The sequence below is a fragment of the Osmerus mordax genome, chromosome 13 (genome assembly GCF_038355195.1).
Source record: "Osmerus mordax isolate fOsmMor3 chromosome 13, fOsmMor3.pri, whole genome shotgun sequence".
Lineage (NCBI taxonomy): Eukaryota > Metazoa > Chordata > Actinopteri > Osmeriformes > Osmeridae > Osmerus > Osmerus mordax.
Genome location: NC_090062.1, coordinates 2,210,819 through 2,229,201, shown reverse-complemented (window position 1 = coordinate 2,229,201; position 18,383 = coordinate 2,210,819). Strand labels below are relative to the sequence as shown.

General features: G+C 40.5%; 1 protein-coding gene and 2 long non-coding RNA genes across 4 annotated transcripts in view; 1 reads left to right on the top strand and 2 right to left on the bottom strand.

Moving 5' to 3' along the window:
- Positions 1–4,189: 4,189 nt before the first annotated feature.
- Positions 4,190–5,576, bottom strand: LOC136955641 (uncharacterized). The gene is made up of 4 exons (XR_010878174.1): positions 5,169–5,576; positions 5,017–5,041; positions 4,853–4,887; positions 4,190–4,757 (listed from the first exon to the last, which is right to left on the bottom strand). It is a non-coding gene; the product is annotated as an uncharacterized lncRNA (long non-coding RNA).
- Positions 5,577–5,805: 229 nt separating this feature from the next.
- LOC136954944 (uncharacterized) lies at positions 5,806–6,451 on the bottom strand. The gene is made up of 3 exons (XR_010878143.1): positions 6,374–6,451; positions 5,982–6,275; positions 5,806–5,840 (listed from the first exon to the last, which is right to left on the bottom strand). It is a non-coding gene; the product is annotated as an uncharacterized lncRNA (long non-coding RNA).
- A 9,256-nt stretch (positions 6,452–15,707) lies between these two features.
- myo1ea (myosin IEa) overlaps positions 15,708–18,383 on the top strand; it is a 39,892-nt gene continuing 37,216 nt past the window's right edge. For both annotated transcript variants that reach the window (XR_010878144.1, XM_067248643.1), the window contains exon 1: positions 15,708–16,016. Coding sequence is in view for 1 of the 2 variants with exons in the window: in XM_067248643.1 (XP_067104744.1) it covers positions 16,014–16,016 (3 nt within the window). In the remaining variant the exon portion in view is untranslated. The remainder of the gene's footprint in view (positions 16,017–18,383) is intronic.

The following is an 18,383-nucleotide window of genomic DNA, read 5'->3' as shown; positions in this document are numbered from 1 at the left end:
AAAAACTGTGCGAGTGGCGTCAATTGTGCCAGTGATACCGCGAGTCGAGATACAATTTGAAAACAAAAGCGTTTTGATATGAACAGTAATCTATTAAAGTCTGGACTGATGACGTGAGTGTAGCGATTGCACGGGAGCTTAACGACTGTATTTCCAGGTTTTGACATATGATGATATATGCACAGTATTAAATACATGCCTATTTAGTTATACACTGTATTCTGCAGTTATTTAAAGGTAGGATATGTGATGTTATCTGCATTCCATGCAGTCGGGCATTTCCCCCTCCTGTACTCCGGTAGTGGACAATATGATGGTGAGACAGCGCTGAATTTTGATTTAAAATTTGAGTTGTTTGTACAAGGTGTTTATGGAACAATTATCACTCAGTACAAGCGCAAATAACACTGCTGGATTTAATCTTCATGATAATGATGAAATCGAGTGAAAAAAACGTGTGTGAGGAAAACAAAATATATAAATATTACGAGTAATGTTCTTCCCACATTCACTTTCTGCAGTCTGACTACAGTACGGTCATCTGCGTCGCCAACAACTGTTTCCAAAATGTGCGTAGGCCTACGGGAGGGTCAGAGTTTGCGTGGAGGACCGCACATTCTCTCTTCAAGTTTGTTTTTTATAAATCACAACCTTTGCGTGGAAAGTGGCGTACGCACATTTTCAGCCCCGTTTTTTGCTTACGCAAGCTTTATAAATGAGACCCCAGGTGCGACCGGAGGATGAACGGCCGGAGGGGCGATGCTCAGTACGGCTCCACGCTGCAAGAGAAGCCGTGTGTTGGTGAACCCCGTCTGTCTCTGGTCCATGTTAAAACTGTCCGCCGTGAAATGGTCAGTGCAGAGGCGGCTGTTGGAGTTTATCCGAAGCTTTCCATGAGCGTGGCTCTTCACAAAATCTATCCACCTATTTTTCCTTTCATTATCAATAGGGAACTTAATTGGCGTTGCAGCGCAGCTGGAGTTCTTGCATCCAGGGAAGATGCAGTTGCGGGTGGTGGGAGACATCCTGAAGCTAGCTAGCTAGATGATGTAGGCTACAATAATACAGCAGGCGGAGCCATTGAGTGATCTGACGTAGATAGGGCTAAATGACGTAGATAGGGCATTTTTTGGCTCCGCCCATTAAAACCTGATCTGAAAACGGAAGAGAAACTGTTCTTCGGTTTAACTCCACATTTCAGTGTGACAAAGTTTTAGCGCTTTGCACATGCTTTCAGGAACTCATTTCACACTTATATAATGTACTTAGAAGCAAAACATGGAATTTACTTTACAGGATCTTTAATTCCGGGAGTTTCACCTTTTTTGTATGATTATCTCCTTCATAGTCTCAGTGACTGTGATATTAGATATCACCTTCCCCTTCCTATACACCTGCAAGACACACTTATACTGTCGACTGCAAGCAGGTATTTATGAATGTGGGGAGTCAGGTGGCTGAGCGGTGAGGGAATCGGGCTAATAATCCGAAGGTTGCCAGTTCGATTCCCGGTCATGCCAACTGACGTTGTGTCCTTGGGCAAGGCACTTCACCATACTTGCTTCGGGGGGAATGTCCCTGTACTTACTGTAAGTCGCTCTGAGAGCGTCTGCTAAATGACTAAATGTAAATGTAAAATCATGAAAATCTGACACCATCAAGGGTCTGACTCATTCTCTCGAGGTAGTTTGGTAACAGATTTTGGAAATGGCCCAACAGGTGTAACTACTACTAAGAAGAGGGGAAAAGCATTTCGTTTTTCGTTTTTATTACGTTATTACATAGTGTATTTGATGCTCATAAGGTGTGCTTTGCCTTCGGCAAGGGCACAACCTTTGTTCTCTCACATATATATTATTATTGGGTGTGCTTTGCCTTCGGCCAGGGCACAACCTTTGTTCTCTCACATATTTATTTATTTATTGTTTATTTTCGCCCCCCTAGGTAGGGTTGCCAACTTTCTCAACCCCAAATGAGGGACACTTTCTTCCAGGTGCAACAGCTGAAAAATAATAACGGAAATCGCAAGCTTTCATTAGCCATACCATGATAAACCTACTCAATCAGTGTAATTTTGGCAAACCACTAATAGCTACTCGCTTGGATGTATTGTTCAAAGTAATAGTCAAGGCAATTATTACAAGTTTTCCTTTTGACACACAATAACGCTCACCTCACCATTGGCCAGTTCACACACACCAACAAGCAACAACCGTGTCCCATAGCAACTTTTGCGTGAGTTTTGGCGCGTTTACAGTAGCCTATTATTGTCCGGTGAGGCTGTGATTGGAATACGGGACTGGAGCTGTCCCTGACGGGACAAATCAAAATCACCCATAATTTGGGATGTCCCGGACAATTTGGGACGGTTGGCAACCCTACCCCTAGGGATCAGTCAATATTTGGACTACATAGACAACAGCGGTGTCAAAAGGTTCGTCTTGGTCTCGATTGCGTTGGTTGTATTTTTATTTACGTTCCATTGGATGGTTTAAGTAGAAATTGCGTTTTTGTGGTGAAAAGTGAAGCTAACGGTGGCTAATTTGCTAGCCACAGTCACTGACGTTACTAACGTCACTAACGTCACGAAAACAAGCGTGACTACCTGTAGCAGAACATTCGTTTCGCATCTGTTAACTTGGGGGATAGCTAGGCTAACTATAGCTTAACTGCAAGGCAGCTGCAGAAACGCCACAAGCAAAGAGGCCAGGGTGATAACTATTTACTCATTTTACTTTGTGATGTGACACACAATTGTGATGTGTAATGTACAATATAAGATGATATTATTAAGAAAGTACATCTACTTTCGGAAACAGTAGTCTACTATTTTCACTGAAGTATTAGCATCATGACATTAGCCTCTGTTGCCCGGGGAACACATACTACAGTGGTCTATGATGCATCTGTTTTCAATCGTTAAAATAAACATTCCTCACAAATCCATTTTCGTTGTAGGATTTATTATGACATTAGATTACAAGTAAACGATTTGTGGGTGAAATTATCATTACCTGTGGTTTCAAACTAGTGTAGCTCACTGCAACGCTGTAGCCTACGCGAGACACTACAAAAACATCTACACAACTGTTTGGGAGGAAGTCAAACAGCGACAGAACATGTTCGGCACTCCCCTTACTTAAATTAAAAGTCTATCTAACTACTAACCTGAACTTCATTGCCACAGCCTAAACTTTGTCAATCTGTTCATGAAAATACTTAATTTCAGCCTAAACCGTACAACGGAACGTTAAATCCAATTAAACCAACGCAATCGCTACCAAGACGAACACAGCAGTAGTTTAATACTGTACTGTAGTAGTAGAATTTACTGGGGCAGCTTCTCCACAGATGGCTATATCGCATTTTGCGTTGTTACTGACAATGATCGCTACCAGTGAGGTTTTTATGAATGAGCGATTTTCCACTAAATAAATGTCAAGCTTATTTACGTTTTTGGGGGCATATTTTCAGTTAGCAGATGGTACTGTTTGAATCGCGATTCCATCTTCTACTGCCGGTAACGTCGTAGAATAATCTTCAAAGGGGGTTCTTTATTAATGAATGAATGCAATATGAGTAGGCTAAATGCCTGAAAATATTACGAGAAGGGAAAACTTAAAAGGACGTTTAAATCATAGAGATTAGGTCAATCTTTACACCGGTCTGCCAAATATATTCGTTTTGATTCAGCTATGAGGCTGCCTCTTGCAGGGTAAATGAGAAGACATCATATTTCATTCTACACTTCACTCGTATTTTGAGTTGTAAATGATCAGCAAAAAAAAGATGCTTTAAATCTATGTAATCTTTATAAATAATAAGTAGGCCCTATGCATTTTTATATAAAATACAGAAATATCAGTTGTAAAAATGTCATTAAAAACCGGACCCCTGTGCAACCGACGCAAGCAAGCACACCCTACAATTTCCCCAGAAATTGTACCCTCTCTAGTTTGATGTTGATACAATATGCAGAAAAAGTGAAACCACATAATAGCACAGGAAAACTGAGCGAAAAACTAAATTGTTAGTTGTTTTGGTGTGGCATGATTACTTCAACTTTGTAAATTATTATTTATTTTTTATTGAAACGTTCCAAACTAACATTAAATGGATAACACTTAAAACATACATTTGAGCTACTTATTAGCAATTTATTTATAATTCACAGAACAAGGATGCAGGAACAAAAGACACAGATATTTACAATAACAAAGAAAAAAAAATCTTCTCTTACTGTACAATACAGAAAAATCGACATAACACTAAGTCGTCGCTGCATCCCCACTGCCAGAAAAAAGTTGACTTTGAAAGTGACTTTATAGCAAATTATTTGTTCCATAACATTTTTAACAATTAAAACAGTACATGCAAGCACAAACAAAACACAGACTATTAAGATCTAGCAGTATTGTAGCTTCTATAAGCTTTTTTTTACTATTCCGAACTGATCACTTGGATCATCCATTAAGTACCCTTGCATTGTGGTATTATTATGAGTGAGCAAAACATATTCAGTGTAATGTGCCTCTCTTTCATTTAAGTTACTGACTCATACTGTGGCTCCAGTCCTGAGGTTGTCCCTGTGTCCATTTGGGTTGAAGCTTCATATAAATTGTTGTTGACCATTATGGGGTTCAGTTCTACAGCTTCTTTATCCTCACTCTGTGCAGAAACAAAAGTATCTCTTGCTTCAGGCAGATTTGCAAGTGAGTAGATCTCTTCATCTCTCCATCCCACCTCGTATGGTGAGCCTATAGCCAAAAATGGAAGGAAATAGGAAGTGAAATTGAGTTTACGCAATTTTGCTTGAACCTAGCCTATAAGAGCTTGGTGCAAAGTAACTTACATTCTGAGTTGAGACTGTCTTCTCCATTTTGGTCTCTGTAAAATAGTTTGTTTCTCAGTTGTGATTATTTCTGAGTTAATGTTTAAGGCATTAGAAATTAAGTTGTAATTATTTTAAGTTTAGAACAAAAGACAATTGAAAACACTGAAAAATGCCAACAGTACCTTTTTATCCCTATACTTTGAGATCCTGTAAAAAGAAGAAGAATATTTGGCCATGTCTAGTGCTGCAATTTTCTGCTGACAGTGACGCTGAACCATGTCAGAAACCACAAGCCTTCTGTTGCAAAATGTGGGAGTTTTGAAATAGAACTCACCCTTTGATAACCATTCTGTTTTCCTTACAAGAATGACACAGGCAGTTATGAAAAGGCAGAAAAGAACCAGGGCACTCATCACATAGAGTACAATGAGACGGTTCCCATCAATGAGATGGTTCTCATGATGGTTCTCATCTAAAGACAGAAAACCGAAATTTATGAGTACGGTTTAATACGCATTTAATTTGCCATGTTTGGTGTGAACAAGCACTGAATGAGTAGCCTCACCTGATGTAGTCAATATTGGAGTTGAATCTGCCAGTGGAGTTTTACCTGATGTTTGTATAATGTCCTTCACATCCACAGTCACTGTGATATTAGTTATCACCTTCCACTTCTTATCCACCTGCAAGACACACTCATACTGTCCACTGTCAGCAGGTGTGACATTGCTGATTGTAAGATGATGAAAAAACTCCAATGGAATAGATGTCATATTTGACAGTCTTTGACGCAGGTTCTCATCAATGAGACAGTGGAAGTCATAAGTTGTACTATGATCGAATCCCAATGAATAAGAATGAATACATGAGGAGTTTCTTTCTGTACTGGTCTTGATCCAGAACACATTGTATGACTGTTTCACAGGCATGGTGAAATTACAGGGCAGGTGGACTGTCTCTCCAGTTATTTTGGAAACAGAATTTGTAATTGTCCCAGCAGATGTTACTAAAATGGGGAGGAGGGTGGGGACATATTTAGTTATTTTCCCTATCTTTGTATAAATGATGTATAAATGCATCATCACAGGTGATGGTACTGCTCCAATAGCCTAAACATTTTGATAAATAAAATAATGTTTCAACTCACAGTTTGGTTCAATAAGAGCCACAATGTAGAAATCCACCTGGTCTTTTGGTTTGAAAGGAAAAAGCCATGGTGCAGTTTGTGCCTCAGCACTTAAATCAACACATTCAAAGAATCCACTAGTGACTTTCTTCTGTTTAAATGTTAATGAGCCATTCTCACATTCTAAACTCTTTTGGGTGGCCTTGCTGTAACAATCAATTATGTTGTCTTGGTCCAAGTCCATTTGCCATCCATCTCTTTTACATGACAGTGAGATCTCTTCCTCTTTCTCTTTATATATCATTACAAAGTTTCCTGTAGAGATAAAAATAAAAAATAAATACAGAATGTAGATCATTTGACGATATATACTCAAAACTAGAGTTTAATTTAGTTAAATATGTTAAACCTACCGTTGCTTTGTCCAAACAAATATATCAAACCAATAAGACACAGCATATCCATCTTTGACGCTCTTCAGTCAGTAAGTCGGAAATGCAGAAACAGTGAAACCACAGCCCAACAGTTAGAAGTATTTTTTGGTCCTTTTTCTCAAGCATTCTTGTCATTTTCATATCCTGATTTGGATTCAAGATTCAAGAGTTACAGACAAATGCACAGTAGGCTTTTCAAAACATATTTTGGGGCCTATTTGCAACAACTCATTAATTTAAACAAGTTGTAACGTGTGTAAGACGATATATGCAGTTGCTTCATCATTTTTCGTTAACGCTTTCAAAGTTGAATATTTTGGCTAAAAGTGTGTCAGTTATACTGTCATTGTAATGATAAACGTTCCCCTGCAGATGGCGCAACATATCCTAATTTCACAAAATGTTCACCTTCACAGATTATTTTGTGATCAAATGAACACATACTTCTCTGTCTCTCTCTAAACAATCAAAACCGGATACACCTTCGAGGAGGAGCCAGAACCAGAGACAGACTCAACCTGAGAGGACGCATGAGCATATGGATTCAACAAGCTCGTGCGGCAAAGTAAGCGACTCAGGAGTAGCAATCAGGTAGTTCTGGTCAGACAGCTGATAAGTGACCCGACAACTGACAACAAAACTAATAATAAAGCTAGTAGCTGGTCACCCTTAGAAAACTGATGTGACTCAGCACTCCGGTTATGCACCACCTCACCAAAAACAGCATCAGCTCACCGTTCATTGATCAACCCCTGCTGGGAAATAGGAAGAGAGTCAGGTACATGTAAACCAATTCCCTAATCACTCCCTTCTGATCTGAAGAAACCTGCTGGGCTCTAGACATCGCTCGTGTAACTGCACAAACCGTGAAGACATCAGGGAACTCCTGGAAAACAATCCTCTGGTTCCTTCATCAAAGGGACAGGCTTGGCAGGTGGAAAGCCATCCACCCAGACACGATTACCAGCCAAATCATTCCCCAAAATCACATCTCCCCATCTATAAGCAAGGCAGGACGAACACAAAGGTGGACAGCACCATCCACAAGACCACTGGACTGACAGGCAGAATGCAAAGGAACACACAGAGGATTCAAACCCACTCCCTGCACCAGTACACAATCTCAGTGTCCGAGTCCTGAGAAAAGGGCAACACCATAGACAGAATCAAGGAATCCCTCACTCCTGTATCCCGTAGGACTTTCACAGGCACTTTAACGTCACTCCCAGTGAACATCCCTATACTTTGAGATCTACATCCCTACAGCCAGAAAATAAGCTAATTGACTTTGTAGAAAATTATTTGTTTCACTAAATGTTTAACAATGAAAACAGTAAATGCAAGCATTAGCACAAACAAAACAGAGAGTATTAGATATAGCAGTACTGTAGCTTCTAAAAGGTTTTTTACTATTCCAAACTGATCACTTGGACCATCCATTAAGTACCCTTGCATTGTGGTATTATTATGAGTGAGCAAAACATATTCAGTGTAACGTGCCTCTCTTTCATTTAAGTTACTGACTCATACTGAGGCTCCAGTCCTGAGGTTGTCCCTGTGTCCATTTTGGTTGAAGCTTCATATAAAGTGTTGTTGACCATTATGGGGTTCAGCTCTACAGCTTCTTTATCCTCACAAAAGTTCAGGCTGATTTGCAAGTGAGTAGATCTCTTCATCTCTCCATCCCACCTCGTATGGTGAGCCTATAGCCACGAATGGAAGGAAACAGGAAGTTAAATTGTGTTTTTCTGCTATTTAAATTTAGACTGTGTAAGAGCTTGATGCAAAGTAACTTACACTCTCAGTCGAGAGTGTATTCTCCATTTTGGTCTCTGTAAAATAGTTTGTTTCTCAGTTGTGATCCTTGTTTCTGAATTCATGTTTAAGGCATTATAAATTCATTTGTAATGTCTATGTTTAGAACTCTATTTTGTTTAAACACTGAACAAGTACCTTTTTATCCTAATACCTTGAGATCCTGTAAAAATAAAAATTATATTCGGCCATGACTAGTGCTTTCAATTTGCGTTGACAGTAACGTTGAATCATAACAGAAACCACTAACCTACTGTTTTGAGTTTGAGTTTTGAAATAGAACTCACCCTTTGAAAACCATTCTGTTTTCCTCACAAAAACGACAATGGCAGTTATGAACAGGCAGAAGAGGACCAGGGCACTCATCACATGCCTAAGTACAATGAGAGAGTTCCCATCTAAAGACAGAAACAATGCAAAAGTGTTCAAAATTAAGAGTAACATATAGCGCTGTATGAATAGCCTCACCTGATGTAGTCAATATTGGAGTTAAATCTGACAATGGACCTGATGTTTGTATGATGATGTCCTTCCTATCCACAGTCACTGTGATATTAGTTATCACCTTCCACTTCTTATCCACCTGCAAGACACACTCATACTGCCCACTGTCAGCAGGTGTGACATTTCTGATTGTAAGATGATGAACATGTGGAGACTGAAATGGTACGGATGAAGTATTTGACAGTCTTTGATGAAGGTTCTCATCAATGAGACAGTGGAAGTCATAAACTTCCTCATCATAATCAAATGAATAAGAATGAAGACATGAGGAGTTTCTTTCTGTACTGGTCTTGATCCAGAACACATTGTATGGCCTGTGTACAGACGTGGTGAAATTACAGGGCAGGTGGACTGTCTCTCCAGTTATTTTGGAAACATAATTTGTAATTGTCCCAGCAGATGTTACTAAAATGGGGAGGAGGGTGGGGACATATTTAGTTATTTTTCCTATCTTTTTATAAATTATGTATAAATGCATCATCACAGGTGATGGTACTGCTCCAACAGCCTAAACATTTTGATAAATAAAAGAATGTTTCAACTCACAGTTTGGTTCAATAAGAGCCACAATGTAGAAATCCACCTGGTCTTTTGGTTTGAAAGGAAAAAGCCATGGTAGAGTTTGTTAGTCAGCACTAAAATCGACACATGCAAAGAATCCACAAGTGACTTTCTTCTTTTTAAATGAGCCATTCTCACATTCTAAACTATTTTGGGTGGCCTTGCTGTAACAATCAATTATGTTGTCTTGGTCCAAGTCCATTTGCCAGCCATCTCTTTTACATGACAGTGAGATCTCTTTCTCTTTATATATCATTACAACGTTTCCTGTAGAGATAAAAATAAAAAATAAATACAGAATGTAGATCATTTGACGATATAGACTCAAAACTACAGTTTAATTTAGTTAAATATGTTAAACCTACCGTTGCTTTGTCCAAACAAATATATCAAACCAATAAGACACAGCATATCCATCTTTGACGCTCTTCAGTCAGTAAGTCGGAAATGCAGAAACAGTGAAACCACAGCCCAACAGTTAGAAGTATTTTTTGGTCCTTTTTCTCAAGCATTCTTGTCATTTTCATATCCTGATTTGGATTCAAGATTCAAGAGTTACAGACTAATGCACAGTAGGCTTCTCAAAACATATTTTGGGGCCTATTTGCATGAGCATATGGATTCAACAAGCTCGTGTGGCAAAGTTGGCGACTCAGGAGTAGCAATCAGGTAGTTCTGGTCAGACAGCTGATAAGTGACCCGACAACCGACAACAAAACTAATAATAAAGCTAGTAGCTGGTCACCCTTGGAAAACTGATGTGACTCAGCACTCCGGTTACGCACCACCTCACCCAAAACAGCATCAGCTCACCGTTCATTGATCAACCCCTGCTGGGAAATAGGAGTCAGGTACATGTAAACCAATTCCCTAATCACATTGTTCCTTCTGATCTGAAAAAACCTGCTGGGCTCTAGACATTGCTCGTGTAACTGCACAAACCGTGAAGACATCAGGGAACTCCTGGAAAACAATCCTCTGGTTCCTTCACCAAAGGGACAGGCTGGGCAGGTGGAAAGCCATCCACCCAGACACGATTACCGCCAAATCATGCCCCAAAATCACATCTCCCCATCTATAAGCAAGGCAGGACGAACACAAAGGTGGACAGCACCATCCACAAGACCACAGCACAGACAGGCAGAATGCAAAGGAACACACAGAGGATTCAAATCCTGAGAAAAGGGCAACACCATAGACAGAATAAAGGAATCTCTCACTCCTGTATCCCGTAGGACTTTCACAGGCACTTTATCGTCACTCCCAGTGAAAGACACAAACCCATCTGATTTAAAAGCACCAAAAACTGAATATTCCTCAGTCTCACTCTTAACCACATCAAATCACCCCCTCAGCAGCAACTTTAACTTCCTCCACTGGAGCACTGACAGCAGCTGGCTTAACATGTCCAACACCTGGGAAACTCACCCTGCCACTCAGTACAGGACACTCAGCTTTCCAATACCTGCTCTCGTGGCAATAATTACAAAACTGACCAAAACCAACCAACCTCGGACCACGAGCCCGAACACCATCCAACTTCGCAGGCCCAGACCATGACAACTCAGTGGGCGGGCCAACAGCCTCAACGGTAGCAACATTTGAAACGGGTCCTCACAAACTTTTCTTTGAGTATCAGCACATACTCATCTGCTCGAGTGGCAACTTCAGAAACAGTGCCTACTCTACTCAAACAAATGGGTCGTTATCGGGCTTCTGCTGAGCTTGTTAATTGTCAGGAATATTAATCTATCAAGCATTGCACAGTCAGTCGGTGAACAAGTTTAAGAAAGCTTTATTGCTTGCGGCCGCAAGGAGACAAAACATCACACGGCATTGTGCTACAAAGTTTTTGTCTGCTAGCATGTTGTGCTAGCTACCTATTTAAACAGACACGCTCTTGACAGTCATTGGTTAAAACAAAGGCATGCAAATGTCCCATGGCTCTTATTCATTAGCTCCCTTGCATAGACATGGCGCGCGTGTGTGCATGCGTGTTTACGTGTGTGCGTGTTTACGACATCAACCCTGATTGAAACACAACAACAGGATCTCCTGATGTTGTAAAAGCTCCTTCACATAGGTGTCAAACAAATGTTCTCCAGACCTTGCGTCTCCACCTATAGTCCTTGTCACACAGTATCTCCTTAAAACGACCAAAACCAACCCCCTTCTTCCTAGTCCTCAGCCCCTAGATAAGGGTCTTGTATGTTTACCCAGAGTTCAGATTTGGGGGTAGGCCTCTGCACCCAAGGAATACTGAACACAGAATCATTCTTATACAGGATAACAGTTACATCTTCAATTTTCCTAACATTAATGATCCATTCATTTGAATCAGGTGTTTCGGAACAGGGAAACGTCTAAAACATGCAGGACAGGGGGTCCCTGAGGACCAGGGTTGAGAACCACTGATCTAAATCAAACAAAGAACAGAGAGTCCATTGGCAGGTTATGGCCAGAAAGTGAGAGAGTCTTGCTGACTTGTGGCCGCCTGAGCCGAGCCTGATCAGGTGTATGGCATCAAGATCATCAAGGTAGTTCCACCCACAAACCAACTGGAACCAAGAACACAGCCAGCAAAGGACATAAGAAAGGGCCAACCCTGAGGCCGTCACACATTAATGAATAATACTCAGCACATACATTTGAGCTACTTATTTGTAATGTACTTATAATTCACAGAAGAAGGAGGCTGCAACGGAAGTCACAGACATTTACAACCAAACAAAGAAAATAACATGATTTTATCTGTCACTGTACAATATAGAAAAATAAAGATAACACCAGTTGAATGTAATCATACTTCAGTCATTACTACATCCCTACAGCAAGAAAAAAAGCCAATTGACATTGTAGCAAATTATTTGTTCCATAACATGTTTAACAATGAAAACAGTACATGCAAACACAAGCACAAACAAAACAGACTATTAGATCTAGCAGTACTGTACCTTCTATACGCATTTTTACTATTCCAAACTGATCACTTGGACCATCCATTAAGTACCCTTGTATTGTGGTATTATTATGAGTGAGCAAAACATATGTGCACACATTCAGTGTAACGTGCCTCTCCTTTAGTTAAGTTACTGACTCATACTGTGGCTCCAGTCCTGAGGTTGTCTCAGTGTCAATTTGGGTTGAAGCTTCATATAAAATGTTATTAATCATTATGGGGTTCTGCTCTACAACTTCTTTATCCTCACTCTGTGCCGAAACTGAAGTATCTCTTGCTTCAGGCTGATTTGCAAGTGAGTAGATTTCTTCATCTCTCCATCCCACCTCGTATGGTGAGCCTATAGCCACGAATGGAAGGAAACAGGAAGTTAAATTGTGTTTTTCGGCTATTTAAATTTAGACTGTGTAAGAGCTTGATGCAAAGTAACACTTACACTCTTAGCCGAGAGTGTATTCTCCATTTTGGTCTCTGTAAGATAGTTTGTTTCTCAGTTGTGATCATTATTTCTGAATTCATGTATAAGGCTTTATAAGTTCATTTGTAATGTTTGTGTTTAGAACCCTATTTTTTTTTACGCTGAACAAGTACATTTACATTTAGTCATTTAGCAGACGCTCTTATCCAGAGCGACTTACAGTAAGTACAGGGACATTCCCCGGAGGCAAGTAGGGTGAAGTGCCTTGCCCAAGGACACAACATCAGTTGGCATGACCGGGAATCGAACTGGCGACCTTCGGATTACTAGCCCGATTCCCTAACCGCTCAGCCACCAAGTACCTTTATTAGGATAAGTACCTTTTTATCCTAATACCTTGAGATCCTGTAAAAAGAAAATAATATTTGGCCATGACTGGTGCTTTAAATTTGTGCTGACAGTGACGTTGAATCATAGCAGAAACCACTAGCCTACTGTTTTGAGTTTGAGTTTTGAAATATAACTCACCCTTTGACAACCATTCTGTTTTCCTCACAAAAACGACAATGGCAGTTATGAACAGGCAGAGGAGGATCAGGGCACTCATCACATGCCTAAGTACAATGAGAGAGTTCCCATCTAAAGACAGAAACAATGCAAAAGTGTTCAAAATTAAGAGTAACATATTTACATTGTCATTTTGCAGACGCTCTTATCCAGAGCGAATTACAGTAAGAACAGGGAAATTCCCCCCGAAGCAAGTAGGGTGAAGTGCCTTGCCCTGACAATGTCATTTGCACAACCGGGAATTGAACCGGCAACCTTCGGATTAATAACCTCATTCCCTAACCTCTCAGCCATCTGACCCCCCTATATACATACATATACATACATATAGCACTGTATGAGTAGCCTCACCTGATGTAATCAGTATTGGAGTTGAATCTGCCAGTGGAGTTTCACCTGATGTTTGTATGATGTCCTTCACATCCACAGTCACTGTGATATTAGTTATCACCTTCCACTTCTTATCCACCTGCAAGACACACTCATACTGTCCACTGTCAGCAGGTGTGACATTTTTGATTGTAAGATGATGAAAAGATTGAAACTGAGATGTCTTAGATGAAATAGTTGACAGTCTGTTATGCAGGTTCTCATCAATGAGACAGTGGAAGTCATAAGTTGTACTAAGATCGGATCCCAATGAATAAGAATGAATACATGAGGAGTTTCTTTCTGTACTGGTCTTGATCCAGAACACATTGTATGACTGTTTCACAGGCATGGTGAAATTACAGGGCAGGTGGACTGTCTCTCCAGTTATTTTGGAAACAGAATTTGTAATTGTCCCAGCAGATGTTACTAAAATGGGGAGGAGGGTGGGGACATATTTAGTTATTTTCCCTATCTTTGTATAAATGATGTATAAATGCATCATCACAGGTGATGGTACTGCTCCAATAGCCTAAACATTTTGATAAATAAAATAATGTTTCAACTCACAGTTTGGTTCAATAAGAGCCACAATGTAGAAATCCACCTGGTCTTTTGGTTTGAAAGGAAAAAGCCATTGTGCAGTTTGTGCCTCAGCACTTAAATCAACACATTCAAAGAATCCACTAGTGACTTTCTTCTGTTTAAATGTTAATGAGCCATTCTCACATTCTAAACTCTTTTGGGTGGCCTTGCTGTAACAATCAATTATGTTGTCTTGGTCCAAGTCCATTTGCCATCCATCTGTTTTACATGACAGTGAGATCTCTTCCTCTTTCTCTTTATATATCATTACAAAGTTTCCTGTAGAGATAAAAATAAAACATAAATACAGAATGTAGATCATTTGACGATATATACTCAAAACTAGAGTTTAATTTAGTTAAATATGTTAAACCTACCGTTGCTTTGTCCAAACAAATATATCAAACCAATAAGACACAGCATATCCATCTTTGACGCTCTTCAGTCAGTAAGTCGGAAATGCAGAAACAGTGAAACCACAGCCCAACAGTTAGAAGTATTTTTTGGTCCTTTTTCTCAAGCATTCTTGTCATTTTAAATTTAAACAAGTTGTAACGTGTGTAAGACGATATATGCAGTTGCTTCATCATTTTTCGTTAATGCTTTCAAAGTTGAATATTTAGGCTAAAAGGGTGTCAGTTATACTGTCATTGTAATGATAAACGTTCCCCTGCAGATGGCGCAACATATCCTAATTTCACAAAATGTTCACCTTCACAGATTATTTTGTGATCAAATGAACATCTCTCTCTCTCTCTCTCTCTCTCTCTCTCTCTCTCTCTCTCTCTCACACACACACACACACACACACACACACACACACACACACACACACACACACACACACACACACACACACACACACACACACACACGCACACAAAATGTTGCTGGCTGTTTTTCACAGGGGTCTTAGAAATCATGCACATCCCTTTTTTGGTATCTTATTATAGCAACAGGTCACGGCCAACCTGTCAAACAGGTTACACTCTGAGAGATGTCAAAACACACCTCGTCACCGTAGGCTTATCACTAATATTTATTCTAAATCGTAAAAATGCCCGAGACTGGTCCTTGGTATTCCTGTGTCTGTCGGTGATGCAAACCACTTGAAACATCAAACAGCCATAGAAAATCTAATAATATTCAAGCTCATCTTTATCAGATTACATTTTGTAGTAGCCTGGCTACTCTTCGCATTTTCACGTACTTTTGAGAGTAGGCTACGGATTTCACTTCAGGACCAGTTTTTGCTCCTATCGCAATTGTAGATCTTACTGTGAGTAACACAATAGCCAGCTGTAGACTAAAATATGTAGGAGTAGCCTACCTATTCATCATTGTTCTGCTTAAAAAATATAAGGTAGCCGAAGTGTTAACATTGTCCTTAGTGTATTCAACTCCTAAATGTCTAGTGGGATTCCCTCTGGAATGACGCGGCTCTCTAGATACGGTTCCCATTGGCTGCGGGCTAAAAGGCGAAGTTTCCATGTATGGGTTGTTTGGTCAGGCTGCTCCGTCAACTCGTTTAACTAACCCGTTCGGACTTACAGCAGCATTCGGTGCATGAATAGCATACAGTTCGTGCGCCAGTACATGTTAAGACTTCGGCAGCAGTATGGACAGAGGGAGCTGGTCCTGAGGAGAATCCGTGCGTTCGGGAGCGCATCTAGGACTCCGTTAACTCTATTTGTTAGTAGTGTTTCCTAGTTTTCTTGTCGCCGTCCAATTTTACAAACAAACTTGAACAAATATTTGATTCGGAAGTTTAAGTATTCCTCCTCAAAACGGAATTACAGCAAGGTGACTCGATTGGCCTAACTGCCAAGTAAGGATAGAGAATGGTAAGACCTCATTTTTTATCTAACTGGAGAAAGCAGAAGCGTCTGTTGAGCATCATCTGTAGCTTAATAATATGACAATTCTCATCTATATGTGCAATACATATGTTTTAATTGCTTATGTTTATTCAAATTCGACTTGATCACAGTTCAACTCGAGTTCATGAGAAAGAATAGTCACAAGTGTTGTAGTAGCCGGTCAGACTAAAGTATTTATTACTTTGACACAGATGTTAGTGTCTTATTGAATTTCATTGAGGTATTTATGTTTATCAGCCAAAATCCACAATATCACTCTCTCAGTCTCTCTTATTCTATTTATCCACTCACTCTCTCTCTCTCTCTCTCTCTCTCTCTCTCTCTCTCTCTCTCTCTCTCTCTCTCTCTCTCTCTCTCTCTCTCTCTCTCTCTCTCTCTCTCTCTCTCTCTCTCTCTCTCTCACTCACTCTCACTCTCACTCTCACTCTCACTCTGTTTACCTCTCTAACTTTCTACCTTTGAACCTTCAAGGTAGTAAGAGCTTGCCCCCTATTTGTTTTTTAGCTTGTCGTTTTTTCTCAGCTTACATGCCCACAGTTTTACTGTCACTGCTCACACAGTAAAATGACTACCGAAATATAATTTTTAATTCTACACATCTTTTGCCTTCTAGGCTAAACGTAACAGGAGGTGTGGTAATTGAAAGGTGACACCCAGATACAGTCACTATAGTAACTCGGACACTGTAGCAACACATTCAGCTCCCACTTCCTATGTTCGAGCATTAGACACTGCCCTTATTTGAATAAAACAGGTTGGCCTGTTTGAGCCACATGGAGACCAGTTTCTTCTGGTTACTGAGTGTCATGTCTGCAGCTTTAGCACACTGCACAGTGAGAGTTATGGAGAAGGCTGTGTCCTGGTTGTGTGGCCTCTTCCTTTGTGTTTGACACGTTATTTGGGCCTCGCCATTGTGGCAAATTCCCACTGTGGGTATCAGCCATGGCAAGTAGGGTGAAGTGTCTTGCCCAAGGACACAACGTCATTTGGCACGGACGGGAATCTAACCAGCAACCTTCTGTGTAATAGCCCGATTCCCTAACCGCTCAGCCATCTGACACTTGAATCCAATAAGTAGTAAAGTAAAAAAAATAGGAGAACTGAGTAGATGTAACCAATCAACATTTTTAAGATTCATTCATATTCTACATTATTTTGAGTCAAAATAGTGCCCTTCATTGGGCACTATTGGGACCATCCCCAACACACCAGACAGTGTCTAGAGTACATGAGAGTTTAGCCTCTGTCAAACCTGCCCCTCTAAGGATCCCATGCAGTGCGTGTCCAGAACAGGTAAACCCTGTTGTTCAGTCTCTAATGTATTCCCAGAACACAATGCATGGAGCCTGTGCAGCTGGTTTCCCACAAGAGAATCTAAGGAACGAAGCTTACATAACAGAGCTACAGCACATATCTGAACTCTTTGCTCCATTTCCCTGGCTAACTGTCAAACTGAGAATCCAAACTATGTTAATGGTGTGTCTGTCAATGACGGAGGGTAGTTCTACTTTATATGTACTTTTGCAAACTCAAAGAACATTAGCCATGTTTAAATGATGAACTTCAGGTAGTTCTAACTCGCCACTGGCACACTGTAATGTCCCTCTGCAGCAGTAAAGAGATTCCCTCGAGGACCTGATGGAGTTGGATATATTTTTATTTTGACTAGTTCTGTGTAGGCGTTTCCCTGACTGAGGTGCTTAATTTCATGCTGAGCAACCAGGAGGAAATGGAGTGGTTTCCTTCTTGTGAGGTCACTTTTATACATGACATCAGAAAATATATCACTGAGAGATTTACTGTGCTCTATGTTGAGGAAGCAGAACATGGATGGCAACCAGTGTTTGTTTACTTTGAATTTGAATGGTGGAGACCTTAAACCAGATGTATTCATGGACGTTTGAAACAAGGCTGCTAATATGATGCATTATATCTTTGTCTTCATCTTGGTTTACAGCCTTATCTATGTCGTCCGATGAAATCAGGCTCAAGAAAGTGCCCTTGTCTGTCTCTTCTTTTCTCTCGGATGATGTCAGGGAGAGAGAATGAATGTAACACCGCTGGAAAACACAGTGTAGTTAGTGCAGAACTCTCCACTCTCCGAGGGGCTTTTTGGGGGCATAGCGACGAGCTCCAATATTTGGCTAGCGTGGAAAGGAGCAGACTGTCACTCTGACTGTCTGGAGTACCAGACAGTAGCATGGCTCACAGACCCACTCCCTGCCAGATGCTGAATACTAGGTCAGTATGACAGCATATGGTTTGCATTAGCCTCTCCTGCAGGGACGTGCATGCTCGGTAACATCCCCCATTTCGAAGCCCGAGTTACGT